Source organism: Eschrichtius robustus, chromosome 6, assembly GCF_028021215.1.
Source record: "Eschrichtius robustus isolate mEscRob2 chromosome 6, mEscRob2.pri, whole genome shotgun sequence".
Lineage (NCBI taxonomy): Eukaryota > Metazoa > Chordata > Mammalia > Artiodactyla > Eschrichtiidae > Eschrichtius > Eschrichtius robustus.
Window position 1 is genome coordinate 146,037,767 of NC_090829.1, and position 18,184 is coordinate 146,055,950.

The 18,184-nt window shown below is 54.2% G+C and overlaps 1 protein-coding gene across 2 annotated transcripts in view; it reads left to right on the forward strand.

Moving 5' to 3' along the window:
- The window catches only part of SLX9 (SLX9 ribosome biogenesis factor), a 29,765-nt gene that overhangs the window by 1,125 nt on the left and 10,456 nt on the right, over nucleotides 1-18,184 (forward strand). For both annotated transcript variants that reach the window (XM_068547201.1, XM_068547202.1), the window contains exons 2-3: nucleotides 3,915-4,023; nucleotides 14,972-15,040. In XM_068547201.1, coding sequence (XP_068403302.1) covers nucleotides 3,915-4,023; nucleotides 14,972-15,040 — 178 coding nt within the window. The remainder of the gene's footprint in view (nucleotides 1-3,914; nucleotides 4,024-14,971; nucleotides 15,041-18,184) is intronic.

Sequence of the window (18,184 nt, forward strand, 5' to 3'; positions counted from 1 at the left end):
AAACTGAGAGTTTAAATTAATTACCAAGGACATTCAGCTGCTGATGGAGGAGCCGATGTTTGAAACCAGGGTCTGGCATCAGTGCCCTGGTTTTCATAAAAACTTTATTGGGGTAGAATTCATGTCATAAAATTCACCCATTTAAAGTGTACAATTTAATGCTTTTTTTTTTTTTTTTTTAGTATATTCACAGATTTGCACAATCATCACTACAGATTTCAGAACATTTTCATCGCCCTAAAAGGAAACCCCATACTTATTATCAGTCATTCAGTCATTCTGGCAACCATGAATCTGCTTTCTGTATATATATGCCTCTTCTGGATGTTTCATACAAATGGAATTACACGATACGTGGCCTTTTGTGTCAGGGTTCTTTCACTGGGCATGCTTTTGCAGTTCATCCTTATAGTACTATTTTTGTAGCATCCTTTTCTTTGTTGTCTTTATTCTTTTTATGGCTGAAAAATATTCCATTGTATGGGTATACCAGACCATGTCACATTTTATTTATCCATTCATAAGTTGGATAGTTAGGTTGTTCCAAATTTTGGCCATCATGATAATACTGCTGTGTACAAATTTTTCTGTGGATGCATGGAGTGGAATTGCTAGGATGTATGGAACTCTATGTTGAACTTTTTGAGGAATTGCCAGATTACTTTCCACAATGGCTGTGCCATTTTAGAGTCCCACCAGCAATAAATGAGGGTTCCAATTTCTCCACATCCTCACCAGCACTTGTTATCGTCTGTCTTTTTGATTATAGCCATCCTACTGGATGTGAGGTGGTATTTCATTGTTTTGATTTGCATTTCCCTAAGGGCTAATGAATAATGTTGAGGATTTTTTTCATGGGCTTGTTGATTGTGTATCTTTGGAGAAATGTCTATTCAAGTCCTTTGCCCATTTAAAAATTATGTTGATTATCTTTTTGTTGAATTGTCAGAGTTCTTTATATATTCTGGATAGTAAACCCTTATCAGATATATATGGTTTGCAAATATTTTTTTCACTTCTGTGGGTTGTCTTTTTACTTTCTTGATATTGTCCTTGGAAGCACAGTTTTTAATTTTGATGCGGTCCAGTTTATCTTGTTTTCTCTTGTTGTTGTTTGTGCTTTTGGTGTTGTGAAAAGTCAAGGTTTAGTTGAAAAGCTCAGGGGAGTCTGAGCAGAGTTTGGTCATGGAGAGACTTTTTGTCAGTGGATGTCCTTTGCTGGTTGACATAGGGCCCATGATGTACATCAGTATTTACATCTTAATTCAAGTGAAAGATGGAATCTTCAGTACTGTTTAACTCCATTTCGTCTTATCCCCTTGTTGTGCTGTTATTGTTATGTATGCAAGTTGTGTCCAAATATGTTACAACCCAACTGTAAGTTGTTACAATTATCCTTTCATAGCTAGTTACATGTTTACCTTTTCCAGGCCTCTTGTTTTGTTTTTGTGGATTTGAATTACTGTCTGGTATCATTTGCTTTTAGCCTAAAAAACTTTATTAATATTTCTTATAAGGCAGGTCTACTAGCAACAGATTCTCTCAGCTTTAGTTTATCTGGGACTGTGTTTATTTTACCTTCATCTTTGAAGGATAGTTTTGCTGGATATAAGATTCTTGGTTGACTATAGTCTTTCGCCACTTTTATGTTATCTCACTGCCTTCTGGCCTCCATTGTTTCTCATGAGAGGTCAGCTGTTAATCTTATTGGGGTTCCCTTGTATGTGATGAGTCATTTTTTGCTGCTTTCAAGATTTTCTCTTTGCCTTTAAACGTTTTGACTATGATGTGTCTTGGTGTAGATCTCTGTGCTTGTTCTGTTTGGAGTTTGTTTATCCTACTTGGAGTTCATTGAGTTTGGATGTATAGGTTAGGGTTTTCCATCAACTTTGGCAAGCGTTCAGACATAATTTCTTTGAATACTTTTTCTACCCTGTTCTGTCTCTCTTCTTCTGGTACTTCCGTTACATGTACATAGGTTGGCATGCTGAATGGTGCTCTGAGGCTCTATTTGTTTTTCTGCAAGGCTGTTGTGTAAGGTTATTTCTATTCATTTTTTTCTGTGAAGCTCTGTTCTTTTTCCGTCTTTTCTTCATATGGTACAATTTCTATTGATCTTTCTTCATATTCACTGATTTTTTTCCTCTGCCAGCTTAGATTTACTTTTGAATCTCTGTAGTGAAATTCTTCGTTTTGATTAACGTACTTTTTTACTCCAGAATTTTATTTACTTATATATATTATAAAAATATATATTATAAAAAACATATATATATTTTGTTATGGTATGCAGTAGGGGTTGAGACTCCTTTTTTTCCCCATATAAATATCATTTTGTTTCCACATAATTTATTGGAGTTCTCCATTAAACTATCTTGGAGCTTTTGTCAAAAATCAATTGACCGTATATGTGTGGGTCTATTTATGGACTCTAATATGTTCTGTTGATCTGTTTATATATCCTTACGCCAATGCCACACTGAATTGATTGCTGTAATTTTATTTATTTTTTTCTGTTTTTAAAAAATTGAGATATAGTTGACATACAGTTATATAAGTTACAGGTGTACAGCATAGTGATTCACAATTTTTAAAGGTTATATTCCATTTATAGTTACTATAAAACATTGGCAATATTTCCTGTGTTGTGCAGTATGTCCTTATAGCATATTTAAGAATTTTATTTTTAAATGATTTCTGTCTCTTTACTGATGTTCTCTGTTTGATGAGATGTTGTCACCATACTTTGCTGTAGTCCTTTAGACAGGGTCTCTTTTAGTCCTGAGCATATTTACAGTGGCCGCTATGAGGCTGTTGCCAAGTCCAACACGTGGGCCCCTCAGAAGCAGCTTCTGCTGCCTAGGTCTCGCTTCCCAGTTTCTTTGCACAGGTCCTGCTCTGTTGTTGTTGAAAACCGGATGTCTTAGGCAGTGCATGGTGGCACTGTGGGGGCTTGATGCTGTTCACCTGGTCGTTTACATGCTCGCTGGCCTGGCTCCGGGCTGCCGTGTGACTCTGGGTCCACTCTCCGCCAGTGCGCGGCCTCCCATCTCCCTGCACCTGTTTTTTCTTGTCTTTATCTTTCAGCCTGGCAGCCTGGGTCAGCACAAGCCCCTTACTGGTCAGACTGTGCTTAAGCCCCCATGGCCACAGAGATCCTTGCCCTTTACCGCTGGATACGTGTGTGTGGCTGGGAGGCTGCTGTCATAGTTCAGGGAGCTGATGCTTTGACCCGCCTTCACAGGGACTAGTGGCTTTGCCATTCTGTCCGGCCACTCCTGAGCCAGTGCAGCCTTGAGCTCACACCACCTCCAGCCTGCCATGACGCCGCTTCCTGGAAGCTGCCCCCGGGCCAGGGCGGCTTGCTGCCTGGCCAGCGTCTGCTCAGAGGTTGTGCCTAAGCCCCCGTGTTATTGGCGCCCCTTGCAAGGCCCCTGTCCTGGAGCTTGGACCCGAATGAGCTGGCCGGGCCTGGGAGGCGGGGTCTGGGTTAGCACAGTATGACGGGCAGAGTGACCTGGAGGATTTGGAAATCTTGATGTGGGATGAATGGGGGTGGGAAACAGGGAGATTGCTGAGAGGGAGCAGTGGCTGTGAGACGGGAGGGACAGTGGGAAGGTGGGAGGTGTGGGGGGAACCTGGTTCTTCTCACAAGGGCTCCTGAGTGTTGAGGGTGTAATTCGTAATCATTACTGATCCTGCATCTGGTCTCAGAGGGTCCCGCAACCAGGATCCAGGGCTGGGTGGTGAACCGAGGCTGCAGAAAGGATGTGGCTTGAGAGCTCTGGGGTCTGAGCTGGGGTGGCCTCGGGCTCCTCTCCGGCTCCCGCTCTGGAAAAGCGGGGGTCCGGCCCTCGCCGAGGGGTCTCTGAAGCCACAGAGCAGGTCTTAGGTCTCCTCTGTTTCCATTTCAGGAGTGGGCTTTCGCGAATGCCAGTGTGTTTGCCGGGACCACGATAGACCCCGGCGCCTTGGTGCAGAAGCTGGACGTGGACGCGAGGAGCCTCGCCTCCGTCAGGAGAGGTGAGAGCGAGCAGGACGGACCTCAGGGGAGGGCGCCTGGCCAGCTTCCACGTGCTCACAGGCATGGGCCAGAGCAGATTTCGGGTTCGCCTGTACACTTCTAAGAGGTTTTTTTTATTAGTGGAAAATTTTAAGGATGTGCTAAGCAGAAGCTGGTATAAAGACAGTCCACGTGCCCATCCTCTGTTTTCAGCACACACAGTACTGGGTTATTTTGAAACAAACAGCATTTCCCTCAAGAATTCTTTAGTAAGTATTTTTAAGAGCTCTTAGAAAAAAAGACATAAACGCACCTACAAGGCCATCATCACACCTAAACAGATCAGTGGTAATTCCTTATTTCAGATAAACGAAGTAAAAGAAGCTCCCATCTTCGTGATTGCCTCAGTCAAAACCAGGTGGGAACAAGGGCGCGTTGCAGGCCCCGCTCCCCTTTCCTTCACGTGTTTATCATGTGGGGGAGGTCTTTTTTCCTACTGCACCTACCCAACTTGGGGCTTTGTGGTGTTCCTGGCTCCAGCGTCCCGTCTGGGCTGCTCCTGGAGGAGAGGAGCGGCCCTCCTGCCCTGGGTGGCCACACTGCCACCACTTTCTGGAGAAGCTTCATGCTGCGTATGTGAGCTGCATATTTACAGCTGAGCCATTGAGAATAAAAGCGTCTGTAGCCCTGTTGGGAGCACTCTGGCCTCCAGGGCAGGGCTTCTAGGTTTTTGGCATAATTTTTCTGGGTTTGCGTCTACAGTTTGTAAACAGCTGTTGCGGTTGTACGCTGTAGTTATTTCACAGGTACGGCTTATATCAAGCATCTCCCATGAGGTCATGTTGTTTGCATCATTGCTTTGGATTTTTTTTTATTTCACTGGGGAGATTATCCGAATCTCCTTGCCATTCCTTGTATGTTGAAGCTGTAGGGAGGGAAGCCGCCTCCCCTCTACCCTCCTAGGTTCTTGGCTAGGACCCTGCAAGTTAGACTAACAAAGACAGATTAACAAGAGAAAAACAAATTACTGCTGAGTGCAGGTCACATCACGTGGGAGAAACCTCAGTGATGAGTAACTCAAAGCGGTGGTGAGAACGTGGGCCTCTGCAGCATCTTAGCCCAGAGCAGTGATGCTGTGGGATTCCCAGGGCAAACTGGGGGGGTGGTGAGTACGTGGAGGAAGGTTCATGCAGGTCCATGTGGTGCCGGCTCTGGTGTCCTCATGGCCATGAGACTTCCTCGGAAGGGGGGATGCATGGCAGTCCTCATTTCAGAATTTTCTGTTCTTAGTCAGATAAGGGAAGTTCTGGACGGCTTCTTTCTGCACCTGCTGATTCTGTTTGCCTCCAGCCCAAAGTAATCCTGACCTCCAAAGTGGTGTGTTTGTGGGTACCATATTCTCGGCCGTCAGACTCTCCTGCTGTTTCTTGGGATGGATTCCGCAGAGCACATGGCAGCTCTGGCTGCGTGACCTGCCTGAGTGCTTTCCCATGGGGGGGTGCCGCAGGGACTTGCCTTCGTTAGGGCGGGCAGGGTGTGCCTGGGAGGGCTGGAGCCATGGCCACTCAGGTCCCTTTGGTGACCCACATGATCAAACAGCTTTCTGTGTGTTCACTGGTTCTTTTACGGTTTGTGTACCGGGCAGTTTTGATGGCTTTTCTGGCCAGCACCGGCATCCCTGGGGTCCCATCCCAGACCTGCGGAACCTTGTTTTCACACCCGCTCCAGGGGTCTCCGATGCTGCCAGGTTCAGGACACTGGCCCAGGGCCTAGTGGGTCCTGCCTCGCGGCTGCAGGAGCATAGAAGCCCCCGTCTCCTCTCGGTCCTGAGCTGCGATGGGCTGTCATCCAGATCTCCTGGTCAGCCCTTGCGGTCCTGATCTGCGGGACTGTCTCAGTGTGCGGCAGGCAGAACTCAGTTACCCCTGAGCCTTTGTACTAAATCTGAGGGGTTGTAGAAAATTCCAGGCCGCCACAGACAGCATTGGCTGCCCGGAGAGCATGGCCAACCAGAAAGAGCAGATGTCACCTCCCAGCAGAGGGGACACTTAAAATCTGGGTGGTGTGGCCTGAAAACCACAGGGGTGTGGAGGGGGGACAGGGAGAGAAGGAAGGCGGTGTTTATTTTCTTTCACGAGGTGGTCTGTGGGGTGTGACCATGGAGGAGAAGGGGCAGCTGAGGAAGAGGTTTGTTACACTCACAGGTCCTAGCGACCAGGGCACGGCACGCAGGGCCCCACGGGAAAGCAGCAGGGTGGCCAGGAGGCAGAAGATGGGGGCTGGCCAACCCCCAGAAAGCAGTCTCTGTCCAGCCAGATAGGTGTTTTGTTTTGTTTTGTTTTGTTTTTATTAAGGATGTCACAGTGTCATAATATACAGAAAATTAAAGAAAATATACAGAAGGAGAGGGCCCGGGCTCTGGGGTGCAGAGCTCAGGGCGCTGGCTTCTGTGAGCTCTGCGGCCTCGCAGCTGGCAGAGCTGTGAGAGCCTCAGGTCCCGGGGGACTGGAGGAAGTGGGTGGGCCGCCTGAGGCCCAGCGCTGACGGCGGTTGTGGTGCGTGTGCTCCGGAGCCTCGCAGCTGGGGGCTTGGGCCGGCCACTTGGCTCTGTGGCCCTTGGCTGCTCACCTGTAACAGGGGTAATACTGGTCCTTGCCTCCTCAGTGCTGCCTGCTTTGGGGTTCAGATGAGTCAGTAAACGTGGGAAGTGGGGAACGGCACCTGGGCCTGACTTCCGTAAGTGCCCGGTGATGCTGGAGGAGTGATCAGCCACGTGTCCCGTTGAGCGAGGCCCTCTGCTGGCTGAGGTGCCCTGGTTCCCCGTGGCAGGTGTCTTTGACTTCCGTAAGTGCCCGGTGATGCTGGAGGAGTGATCAGCCACGTGTCCCGTTGAGCGAGGCCCTCTGCTGGCTGAGGTGCCCTGGTTCCCCGTGGCAGGTGTCTTTCACCCTACCCACACCTCCCTCTCCAGCTGCTCTTGCGTTTTGGGGTTCCTCAGGCCTGCCTCCTGATTGGCCAGCGCCCTGGATCTCTTGGGCGATGGGCCTCATGGCTCCCCTGGGTTTGAGCTGGGACCGGTGGCCCGGGGCAGAGGCAGGTCATGTGGAAAGTGGCATCCGGTGACTCAGCTCTGCTCAGTGACCTGCTGGGCCATGACGGCGAGGGCGCCTGTCTGCCTGGATGAGCACGTCCTTGCCCTGGGCTGAGGCGCAAATAGCACTGCTCCCCGCGTCCCTGGCCACTGTGCCCGTGTGGTCCATGTGGTCCCAGAGGAGCCTGGTTGTGGGTCCCCCAGCCCCGCCCCGGGGTGGACGCGTGTCTGCTGCACTCCCCTCCCAGCGCAGACCTGCGCTCACACCCTGCCCTGCAGCCTGGGCGCAGTGGGGCCCGGTCGACCCCGGGGGGCCTTTGGGAGCCCTGCCGGCCTAGGAGCCGCGTCTCCCCCCAGTTTTCCTTCTGATTCCAGACAGGGGCTCTGAGCTTCCTGTGGGGGGACCACTGGGCTCTGCCGTGATGGGCCTCCCCGCCCCCCATCAGCAGCAGAACTCAGCTTCACCCTGAGGGTCGGGCCTGCGGCCCACGGATCCGCACCTGCACAGAGCGGCCTCTCAGCTCCTCTGCATCCGGGCTGGAGGGCGGGTGGAGGTCGGCGGCCCCGGGCTGCAGCATCCTGCCCCGCACAGGGCACCGCCTTCCTTCCAGTTCTGTGCTCTTTGTGCTGTGCTGTTGTGGGAAGCAAGCCACTCGGTGCTCAGATAAGCGCCTGCGCTGTTGCCAGTCCCCCGCCTGTGCCCTGGCCTGGGCAGTCCCGGCCCCTGGACTCAAACGGGGGCGTGAGTGGGTGGATGACGGGCTTGGTGAGGGACGCGGGAGCAGGAGGGCAGGAGGGAGGAGGTGGCGGTGGCAGCGCGTCTGCAGGGGCTCTGGGTGGAAGAGGTGGGGAAGTGACGGTGGTGAGTGGACACGGAGGCCTCGAGGCCCCGGTGGAGGGACTTGGCCTTGGGGTCACCCACCTTCATCACCTGGGGCTGTGCTGCCGAGACGCCCCCTTCCCCCACCCAAGCAGAGAGCTCTGCCCTGACCTTCCCTTTCCCTGCGGCCTGAGCTTCCTCCCCCCCACCCCCCACCCCCACCCCCCGCCGACCTTCCGCTGGCAGACCGATGCGGTTTCCTCCGGAACTCGGTTTCCTCCGAGGCAGGTGCTCAGCAGAGGGCAGCAGAGCTGCGTCTCGTCTTCAGGCTGAGCCCAGACCTGGAGCGGGTCCTGCCTGGAGGAGGAGAGGAGGCTTGGGAGGGCTGACCTTGGGGCACAGATGGGACCCGAGCGCTTCCCAGAGGCTGTCTTTAGGGACTTCGGATGCAGCTCCCCATCGAGGGACTTTCCCTGCCTTTCAAGTCAGGGCTGTGACGCCAAGGCTGTGGCCCCAGGGCTGTGACGCCAGGGCTGTGACAGAATAGTCCACTTAGAGCTTTACTAAGCTCTACTCCTCTCCACCCAGCCCGAGTGTATCAGGAACAGTGAGAGTCAGGCCTGGAGGGAGCCGCTGCTCTGTGGAGACCCGCGTTGGCCAGGGGTGGCTCGCTCTCCCCTTGGCCTCCCTGGCCTCCTGAGGCCGCTGAGGGGAGCCCTGGAGGTCTCTGGTGGGCAGCGGCACTTGCGGGTCTGGGAGCTGGAGGAAGCCCTCCTGGGCTTGGCCGCGGTGCGTGGCGCCCGCCGTCCTCTGTGGCCGCAGGCTCTGAGCACCCCGCGTGCTGCCCGGGCGCTTGCCTCCTGGCCGTGGGGGGAGGCCCTGGGAGGGGTGCCCACTGTGTCCAGGGCTGCCTGCACTAGCAGGGCCTGAGCTCTGTGTGCTCGAGCAGAGGATGGAAGGCATGGGCCGCTGCTCTGGGCCTGCTGGCAGCCGGGGGACAGGAAGGGCCCCACTGCTGGGCTCTTCTCGCCTTGCTCTGCCTGCGTTGAGCCCGTTCTTTTGGACAGACGGAAGCAGGGAGGGGCACGGAGGATCCTGCCCGCACGGTTCAGAGAGGGAGGGGTTGGGGCCCTCGGGCCGGCTCCTCCTCCTCCTCCTCCTCCTCCTCCTCGCAGGACGGTGTCTTTCCCAGCGCCTTCTTCCCGGCTCTGGGCGGGCTCTCGGCTGGCGGGAAGTGCAGGGGATTTGGCCGCAGCGTGGCTTTGTGAGGAGGCATGTGTGGATGGGCCCAAGGTGCCGAGGAGCTGGGTGCACAGCGAGCCTGGTGCCCCGCAGCGCGCCCTGCACCCCAGTTCTTGCGCTGTTGTGTTGCAGGGCCCAGCAGGAAGGGCGGGTCAGAATCGCGGGGCTGGAGGTGGACGGTCACTCGGCTTATGGCACACAGCACGGGACACAGGTAGTCAGAGAGGAGAGGTGCCGGACCACTGCCGGAGTCTTCGGGCAGGAGGCGGCGTCTTAGCCGGCAGCAGGTCCCCGGCGGCTGAGCGGGAGGGCCTCGGGCAGCGTCTCTGGAACAGCTCTCGGCAGCGCGGAGTCGCTTCCAGTCGCTGGGCTCAGGGGTCTCTTTAAGGAACATCGTTTGTCCTGGGAAGGGGGTCTGGGCTGCATCAGTTGTTTCTTCTGTTTCAGTGACGTACGTGCCCCATCAAACCTCTCATCTAAGGTAATGCTCTCAGTTCATCACTAAGACACTCAGGGTCCTGCAGCGGACGTTTCAAAACAGCTGACGCGGAGGTTCACATTGGCCACTGTGGCTCCATTTTGAACCACCTAACGTGTCTTCCCAACTCGTGTGTGTCACACGGCATGAGTAGGAATTATAGCACAAAAGAAATCACATCATAGCACTCGCCCTCCGCCCGCGGCCCCACTTCCCTGTGCTGGGCTGAGCAGTGAGAGCCCCCATGCCCGTCCCGGCAGTGCCGGTGCAGGGGTGGCTGAATTCGTGCGTCGGGGGCGGCCAGGTGGCCTTAGGAGGTGTATTTGCGGGCAGAAGCGAAGTCCACGTAGCGTGGTGAGCGTTTGCTAAGTGCCCATGCCCGCCAGGATCTTGGGCTCAGGCTGGGCGAGGGGAGTGGCCCAGCAGCCCCCTTGTGTCCCCTGCCAGTGGCTGCAGCATCCCTGCGGACAAGGGGTCTCCCTGCCCAGCTCCAGGACCTCTCTCGGTGCTTCCCTCTCAGAGCCTCAGCCTGGCCTCTGCTCCCTGTGTTACCATCCCCCTTTGCGTGGCACCCCAGTGGCCTGGCTATAGAGTGGGCTGTGGTGCTCCTCCCACTGACAGGTGGGACCTTGGGCCCTCAGTCCCGCAGAGTAGCTGCCTGGCCCACCCTGGTGGTCCCCCTTCATTCTCCTGAGGGCAGACACGGGTGCAGACTGACTCACCTGAGTCTACCCTGGGCACTGGCCAGTGACAGCATGACAGGTGGGGCCTGTGCCCTGCTGTGGCTCACACTGACCCTTGGAGCTGTGACATGATAGGTGTGTTGTGTACCCCCGTCCCAGCTGTGCTGTGCTGCTGGCATTCGGGTTATGGGTGCAGGAGGCCTCAGGCGGGCCAGGGCCCCAGATCTTGGTCTGGGCCAGTGTCCTGACCCTGGGAGTGCTTGCGTGCGGTGCTGGCAGGGCAGGCACTCTACTGGCCTGTGCTCTGCGATAGCTCTGGGCATCTCTCCCTCCGGGACCCGCTGGCCTGTGGTAGTGAGCAGGGCTGGTGTGAGGGTCCACTTGTTGGAGGAGGCTCTGCCGACTTCCCTGGGGGCCAAGCTTTTTTGCTTGGGAAGCCAGTGGGTTGCTGTTTCTTGAGCCTGGCATCCTGACACGTTGAGACGCTGGACTGGGGGTGGGCAAACCAGGACCCATAGATGTTGCCACATGGCCTCCTGGTGGCGTTTTGGGTTTTCTCCCACACAGTCGCATATCTGCAGTGCTGATGGATTTGTCCCGGGCGATCCGTGCTTCAGTTATTCCCTCTCCTGTCTTGGCAGGGGGTCAGGAGCCAGTTGTGAAGCCAACCTGTTGGGGCCCATCCTGCCCCCCCTTCCCTGCTGGCGGCCTGAGGCTTTCTGTGATCAGCTTCTTTCTCTGCAAGAACGGGTGTCAGGGGACCCTGTGAGTTTGTCCTTGCAGAGCGCTGAGTGCAGAGTGCAGCCCAAGTGGAAGACGAGGAGGATTGTGGCGACCTCCTCCCCTGTCTGGGAACGTGTGGTGCCGACATGCTCACGGCAGCATGGCGGGCTGAGTATCCGTGGCGTAAGGTTGCCTGTGGGATCTAAATGTCTTCAAAATGGCATAAAGGGGGCTTCCCTGGTGGCGCAGTGGTTAAGAATCCGCCTGCCAGTTCAGGGGACACGGGTTCGAGCCCTGGTCAGGGAAGATCCCACATGCCGCGGGGCAACTAAGCCTGTGCACCACAACTACTGAGCCTGTGCTCTAGAGCCCACGAGCCACAACTACTGAGCCCGTGTGCCACAACTACTGAAGCCCGCGTGCCTAGAGCCTGTGCTCCGCAAAAAGAGAAGCCACTGCAATGAGAAGCCCGCGCACCACACTGAAGAGCAGCCCCCGCTCGCCGCAACTAGAGAAAGCCCACGCGCAGCAAGGAAGACCCAACGCAGCCAAAAAAAAATGGGGGGGTGGGCATAAAGGCAGCAGGACACGACGCCCTGCAGTGCAGAAACGCTGCCTGTCCCTCCTGCCTGCTGCCTGCTGACGGGATGTGGTCCCGTTCACTCGCTTATGGAGATGTCACGTCTGGCTGCCACCTGGGCAGAGGAGGGTCCCAGCATGGTGGCAGCAGTGGGGCGCGCAGCCACCTGAGGGCCAGCATCTCGCTGCACGGGGACAGCCGCACACACGGGACAGGAGGCCCTGAGAGGTGGCACGCAAGTGTTGGCCTCCAGCGGGCTCTGCGGTGGAGAAAGTGGACCAGGGCTGCCCTGGGGTCTTGGAGGCGGTAGGAGGGGCCAGGCTGTGGACGGGGCCCCTGTGCCCCCTCCTGGCTGAGCTCTTGGCTCCATGGCAGCTGAGCCAGTGCCTGGGTGGATGCCGAGTCGTCCACACTGAATGGCCACGGGGCCCCCCTTTGCAGCGCAGCGTGCCCCTGGCAGAGACTTGAAAGTTAGGGACCAGCCTCCTGCTAAAGTTACTTTTGTAAAAAACAACATTTCATAGTTGAAAAAGCAGGATGTGCACGTTGTAGGAAAGAGAGAATCGACATTACAAGTAAAAGCTGTCCCTGTGTCCCCCACGTGGGCTGTGTGTCTGTGACCCGTCCCAGCGCGCAGATGCCCCCTGACCTGGGGGGCGCTGATGCCACCCGGGAAGGGGCCGCAGGCTGCTCTTTGTCTAGACGGGGCCCCTCGTGTGGGCAGCTCAGTGAAGCTGGGGCCCCGCTGGGGGGACGTTGGCCTGGTATTAGCCCTGGTTGTCTCCCATGAGGCTCACGGAGCGCCTCTGTCCTGTGCTCCACACACTGACCGGGAGGCCCTCCTGGCCCCGAGGAGGGACAAGTGCTCCCCCCGGAGCAGCCTACATGGGGGTGGCGATTTCTGGAATTGTGTTCTCAGGTCAGTGAAGCTGGGCCTGGTCACCGGCAGGTGCTCCTCCTCTGTTACCAGGTGGGGTGGCCTGAGCACCTTCCCTGTCCTCTCCTCTCCTGCCGTTCCAGAACCTTCCTCTGAGGGGGACCTGTGGTCTTTGGCCTGTCCAGGGCTGAGCCCGAGGGGGCTTGGTGCTGGGATGGAGAGAAGTGATACGCAGGCTTCAGGAGGGAGCGGACGGGACAGGCTCGACGTGGTACCGCTGCCCTCTTGGTGCTGGCCAGTGTCCCCCTGAGTGTCCCCCGTCCAGCCTGGATGGCCCGTTCTCACGGGGTGTGTCTGTAATCGAGCGGGACCCCTTGGGGCCTTGGAGGGGGGGCGGGCAGGCCCCTCTCGCACATCCTCTGCTGTAGCTCCTGTCTGAAGTGCCCAGATAATAGTATCTTGAGCATATTTCCTGAGTTTTTCAGATGCTAAAAACCACCACTAAGTGGAAGAAATTAACTACTTGATGATCCTGAGCACGTAGCCCCCAGACCTTCTGGAGCCTAATGTTGAGCACCCTGTTACCTCACCATCAACCAGTTAGAGAACTGTGCACGAGATGATCACATACCCTGCCACCCGCCTCCGTCACCTGGCCTTTAAAAACGCTTTGCTGAAGCCTTCAGGCAGTTTGGGGTTTTTTGAGCACAAAGCACCCGTCTCCTTGCTCGGCCCTGCAAGACACTTTTCTCTGCTCCAAGCTCTGATGTTTCACTTGTTTGGCCTCACTGTGTGTCGGGCACTTGCACTTGGCGCTTGGCAACATGTCCGCAGGCGGGACCCTTTCACAGGGCTGGCTCAGACACCTGGGGAACTTACATGTGGCTGCTGTCCCAGAGTCCGGAGGATGGGCGCTGGCCCATCTAGGCTTGGCTTGAAGTACCAGGGTCGGGTGGATGCGGTCAGGGACACTCAAGGGTTCTTCACAGGGCCCTCTCTCCTGTGAGTTTGAAAACGTCCATTAAAGCCACTATGGAGCCAGGCCCTCTTCCTTTGGCTGGACCTACATGTCTTTCTACAGCCCTGGAGATGTCCAGAGACAGGATAGAGCACCGCTCACTCCGCCCTGACCGCAGCCCTGGGGACGTGGCGGCCCTGCCCAGATACCGCCTTCTTCTTAAGGCTGGTCCACCTGGCCCGCTGGCCCCTCACTGTCCCAGTGAAGGGCTTTGCCAGTCCTTCGGGGTTGGGCTTGTTGGGCTTTTGGAGCCTCCAGATGCCCTCGGGGTCCCTGGTGGGACGCTGAGGTGAGCAGACCCGAGGCGCCTTGGCCCCGCAGTGCCCGTTCCCGCCTGTTCCCTCCCGTGCCCCTGGGGGCGGCGTCTGTTGGCCGCCCTGGGCCGGAGGCTCCCCTGTTCTCGGGCCTGCAGCCTCCGCGAGACTGAAGCTTCCCCAAGCCCCTGGGCCTCACAGGGTCGGCGTGCCGGGTCCCATTTCCCGGACTGCTGGGCAGGGGTCCTGGGTGGCGCGGGGAGGGTCCCGACATGCGTGCCAGCCTGCCCCTCGTTTGGATGCTGCGTGCGCTTACGGTTCTGTCTCTGCGGGTCGTAGACTCTTTTTTCTTTTGAAATTATTTCAGAATCAGGAGTAAGGCAGAGAAGACTTCTCCCTGGACCTTTGAGGGTGGGTCCGAGGCTCCCGTGTGAGGTGCCTCTGCTGTCTCCTGCCGCTGCTGCCCTTGTTCAGGCTCCCGCCCCAGACATGCCGCCCTCACCCCACTGGCGGTCGGGCCCCGCGCCGGCCCGGGGGCATCGCCGCCCTCACCCACAGCCCCACGGCCGCTGACGCCTGCGGGGTGCCCGCCACGCAGCCCCTCCCTCCCGTCATCCTCGTGCACAGCCGCCCACATCCCGAGCAGCCCGCCGACCTGGCCCAGGGTGACTGACGGCCCTGCGCCTCCCCTTCCTGCTGGCCTCAGAGGTCGGGGTGAGTGGGGAGGAAAGCAGGCCAGCTCCAGGCACGGCCGCCGCGTGTGGGATCTGACTCGGGAAAGGGATTAGATCCCCGTGGGAGTCACGGGTTATGGCCCTTTACAGAGGATCCTGAACTGACAAGTCCAGCTGACTAGGAGCGCCGCCCTGACGGAGCTCGTCTCTGCGCTGCTTCTCCTTAGACGCCGTGGGTGTGTTTTACCAGCTCGGGAATCTGCGGGACAGTCGGATCCTGTACAGAATGCGCCCCGGGTGGAACGTGGCCTGGGCTTAAGCCGCGTTACCTCTGGGGAAACCAGCTAAGGCCCAGCGAGCGGGGCAGGCTGGAGTCGCTCTGCCCGGTGTGCTGCGGCCCTGCCTGGGGGGCCTGGTGTCCCGCAGCCGCGGCCAGGTGCGATGGCCGGGCACCCTGAATAGCTACACCTGTGTGCACACCGTGTGCTCCTGGCTTTGTCCTGCTCACCCCGTGTTCTCTGTCCGCAGGTGCCAAGGCCAAGGCTGTTTTGCCCAAGAAGGAGAAGCTGAAGCTGAGGCGCGAGAGGTGGCTGCAGAGTAAGCTCCCCCTGTCCCTGCTGGGGCCCTGTCCCTGCTGGGGCCCTGTCCCTGCTGGGGCCTTGTCCCGGGCTGGCTCGGAGCCCGCTTTGGGTGGTCTGGGGCCCTGGAGGAGGGGGCCTGCGATGTGACGAGCAGGCGGCCCCGCGGGGGAGGGGCTGGCCCTGTCACCCGTGCAAGGGTCCGCACGGCCTTGCCTCGACCCCCGACCCCCCCCCCATCGGGAACGTCGCAGGAAGCTGCTTCTCCCGTGGAAAGCATCGCAAAGGGAGCACGTGCGGGTTGGGTGTTTTATGATACCTACGAAATTTCCCACTTTTGGGTCTGCGTGTGTCCCTCCAGGCCCTCCTCCGGGCGTGTGACAGTACAGGGTCCCCAGCAGAGGTGGCTCTTCACCCACCTGGTGGGGTCGGGGACCCCGGGCCTCTGCTCTGCGGGGGTTGGTGGCTCCCTCCTTTCCGAGCGCCTGTCTGTGGGGTGGATTTCTTCTTATTAATTTTGCTTGGAAAAGATACTTATATTTTATGATGCTGAATATCTGCTGATTTTTTCTAAAGATTTTCTTGTGAAGATTGTTTTGAAATTTTTTTCTTACAGTTGTCTTTTTAGTGTTTTGCTGACTTCTAAAATTAATTTGAAATGTTTTTTTCTTTATGTTCTCACGCAGTTAAAACATGATCTGCATTAGTTTTTCCTTGAAAGTTTTAAAGAAACTGTATGCTTTTAATTTTTTAGAGAAATTTATCAATTTCTTCCACAATTGTTAATTTTAAGTTTTCTTTCACTTTTTGGATGTTTCTTAAGGAAATGATTCATTCATCCATCTTCTTTTTCACAGTCCCTAGCATGGAGTTGTGCAAAATATTCTTTGTAAAATGGATTTGGAAAAGTTAATAGGCCGGGAGCACTGGGGCCCTGAACGTTCCTGGGCTACAATTTTTTGATGACGTTTAAGTTTTCTTCCATGACGGTTGGTCTTTTTTTAACTACTTGAGTTAATCTTGGTCACTCATTTTCCTATAAAAACATCTAATCTAATCAGATTTCAACATTTATTAGGAGAGTTGTTGGCTTCTCATTATTTAATATCCTGCTTATCATTCTTTATTTGTATCCCCCTCTCTAATTTCTGGTTAATTTTGTTTCTTCCATGCCAAGAATTCTTGTATTTAGTTGTCACTTCTACTTTTCTGTTTTCCAAATTGTTAGTTTCTGGGTTTTTTTTGTACCCCATTCTTGGTTTCTTTAGGTTTGTTTTAGTGACGTATTTATTTTTGTATGTTTTGTTTAGGAATGAAAGGCTGTATGTCAGCCTCTGAATATAGCTTTAGCTACATCTACCAAGTTGATTTTACTTAGTATTTCATTATGAAAAGTTCTGTACAGAAAAGTAGGAAGAATTTTACAGTGGGCGTCCTTATGCCCACCATCCACATTTTACAATGAGCACCTCACTTCTTTATCACATGCCTGTTCCTCTGTCCATCCCATCTGTCTGTCCAAACACCAACCCATGTTTTAGCTACGTGTTCCAAAGTAAATTACAGACTTCAGCACACTTTCTCCCAAATAATTCCGCTAGAATTCAATATTTGTTTATGGTTCTTTTTAGTTTTTATTTTGAGGTAAAATTTACATGCAGTGAAATGCAAATCTTAAGTGTGCTGTTCAGTGATGTATGACAAATGCCTACACCTGTACAACCAGAATCCCCTTCAAGGTGCAGACCATCACCATCACCCAGAAATGCCCCGTGCCCCTTCCCAGTCCCGACTCCCCCAGAGGTAGCCCCCGTCTGATCTTTTTCAGGTCAGAATTTAGGTTTTACTGCTCCAGACATCGTCTAAAAGGAGTCATGTAGGATGTGCTCTTTTTGTGTCTGGGCTGTTCTGCTCAGCTTGGCATTGGGCTCATCCGTGCTTTGTGTAGCCGTAGTCTGTGCCCTTCTGTTGCTGAGAAGTGTTTCCTTATGTGGACGTACCGTTTGGTGTCCACTTTCCTATGGATGGACACCTGGTCTGTCTTCTCTTTTTAGCTGCTGTGAATAAGGCTGCTATGCACATTCTCTACAGGTCTTTTTGTGGACATATGTTTTCATTTCTCTTGGGTAAATACTTGGAATGGAATGCTGGGTCATAGGGCAGGTGTATGTTTAGTTTTATAAGCAACTGCCAGACGCTTCTCTACTGTGGTTGTACGTTTAGCGCCCCCCCAGCAACGTGGGAGAGTTGTGGTTGCTCCACGGCTGTGCCAGCACGTCTGTCCCTGCAGTCCTAGCTGCTGAGCGTGAGGTGCCCGTTGTCATGGTGAATGGGCATTTTCACGTGCTGCTGCCCATTGAGGCGCCCTCTGAGGCCCAGGGTCTGTCTCATGAGGCTCTTGCTGGGCTCTTTATTACTGAGCTCAAGGAGTTCCTCTGTCCTGGAGACCAGTCTTGTCAGGTGTGTTTTGCAAATAATTTTCTCCCAGACTGTGACTTGTCTATTTAATTTCTTAACAGTTTTTTTTTTTTGATGAACAGAAGTTTAATTTTGAGGAGGCTGATTTGTCTTTTTTCCTTACAGGGTTAGTGTGCGTGTGCGTCTTGTTTAAGAAAATGGCCCAGTCCCAAGTCAGGCGGATAAATTCTACTCTTCTAAAAACTTTACGGTTTCTAATCCATCTTGAATTAATGTTTGTCTGTGGTGTGAAGTCCTGGTTCAGGTTCTTTGTTTTTTTTTTTTTTTTTTTTTTTTTTTTCAGTTCCAGCACAATTTGTTGTAAAGACTTTTCTTTCCTCATCCAGTTGTCTTTGTGTCTTTGTGAAAAGTCAGATAGCCTCTCAGTACCAGGCTGTCTCAGTTGCTGCAGCTGTGAAGCAGGTCTTGGGGTCAGATAAGGGAAGTCCTGTGTCCCAGGTCCTCTGTTTCAAGACTGCTTTGGATGGTCCAGGTTCGTAGCATTTCCATATGAATTTTATCACAGGCTTGTCAATTTCTTGAACGTCACCACCACCAACAAAACCTTTTATAGCAATGACAGGGATTGCTTTGAATCTATAGATCAGTTAGTTCAGGAGAATTGCCATTTTAACAACATTGGGTCTTCATCCATGAACGTGGTATCTCTCCCGTTTTATTTACATTTTCCTTAATTTCTGTCATC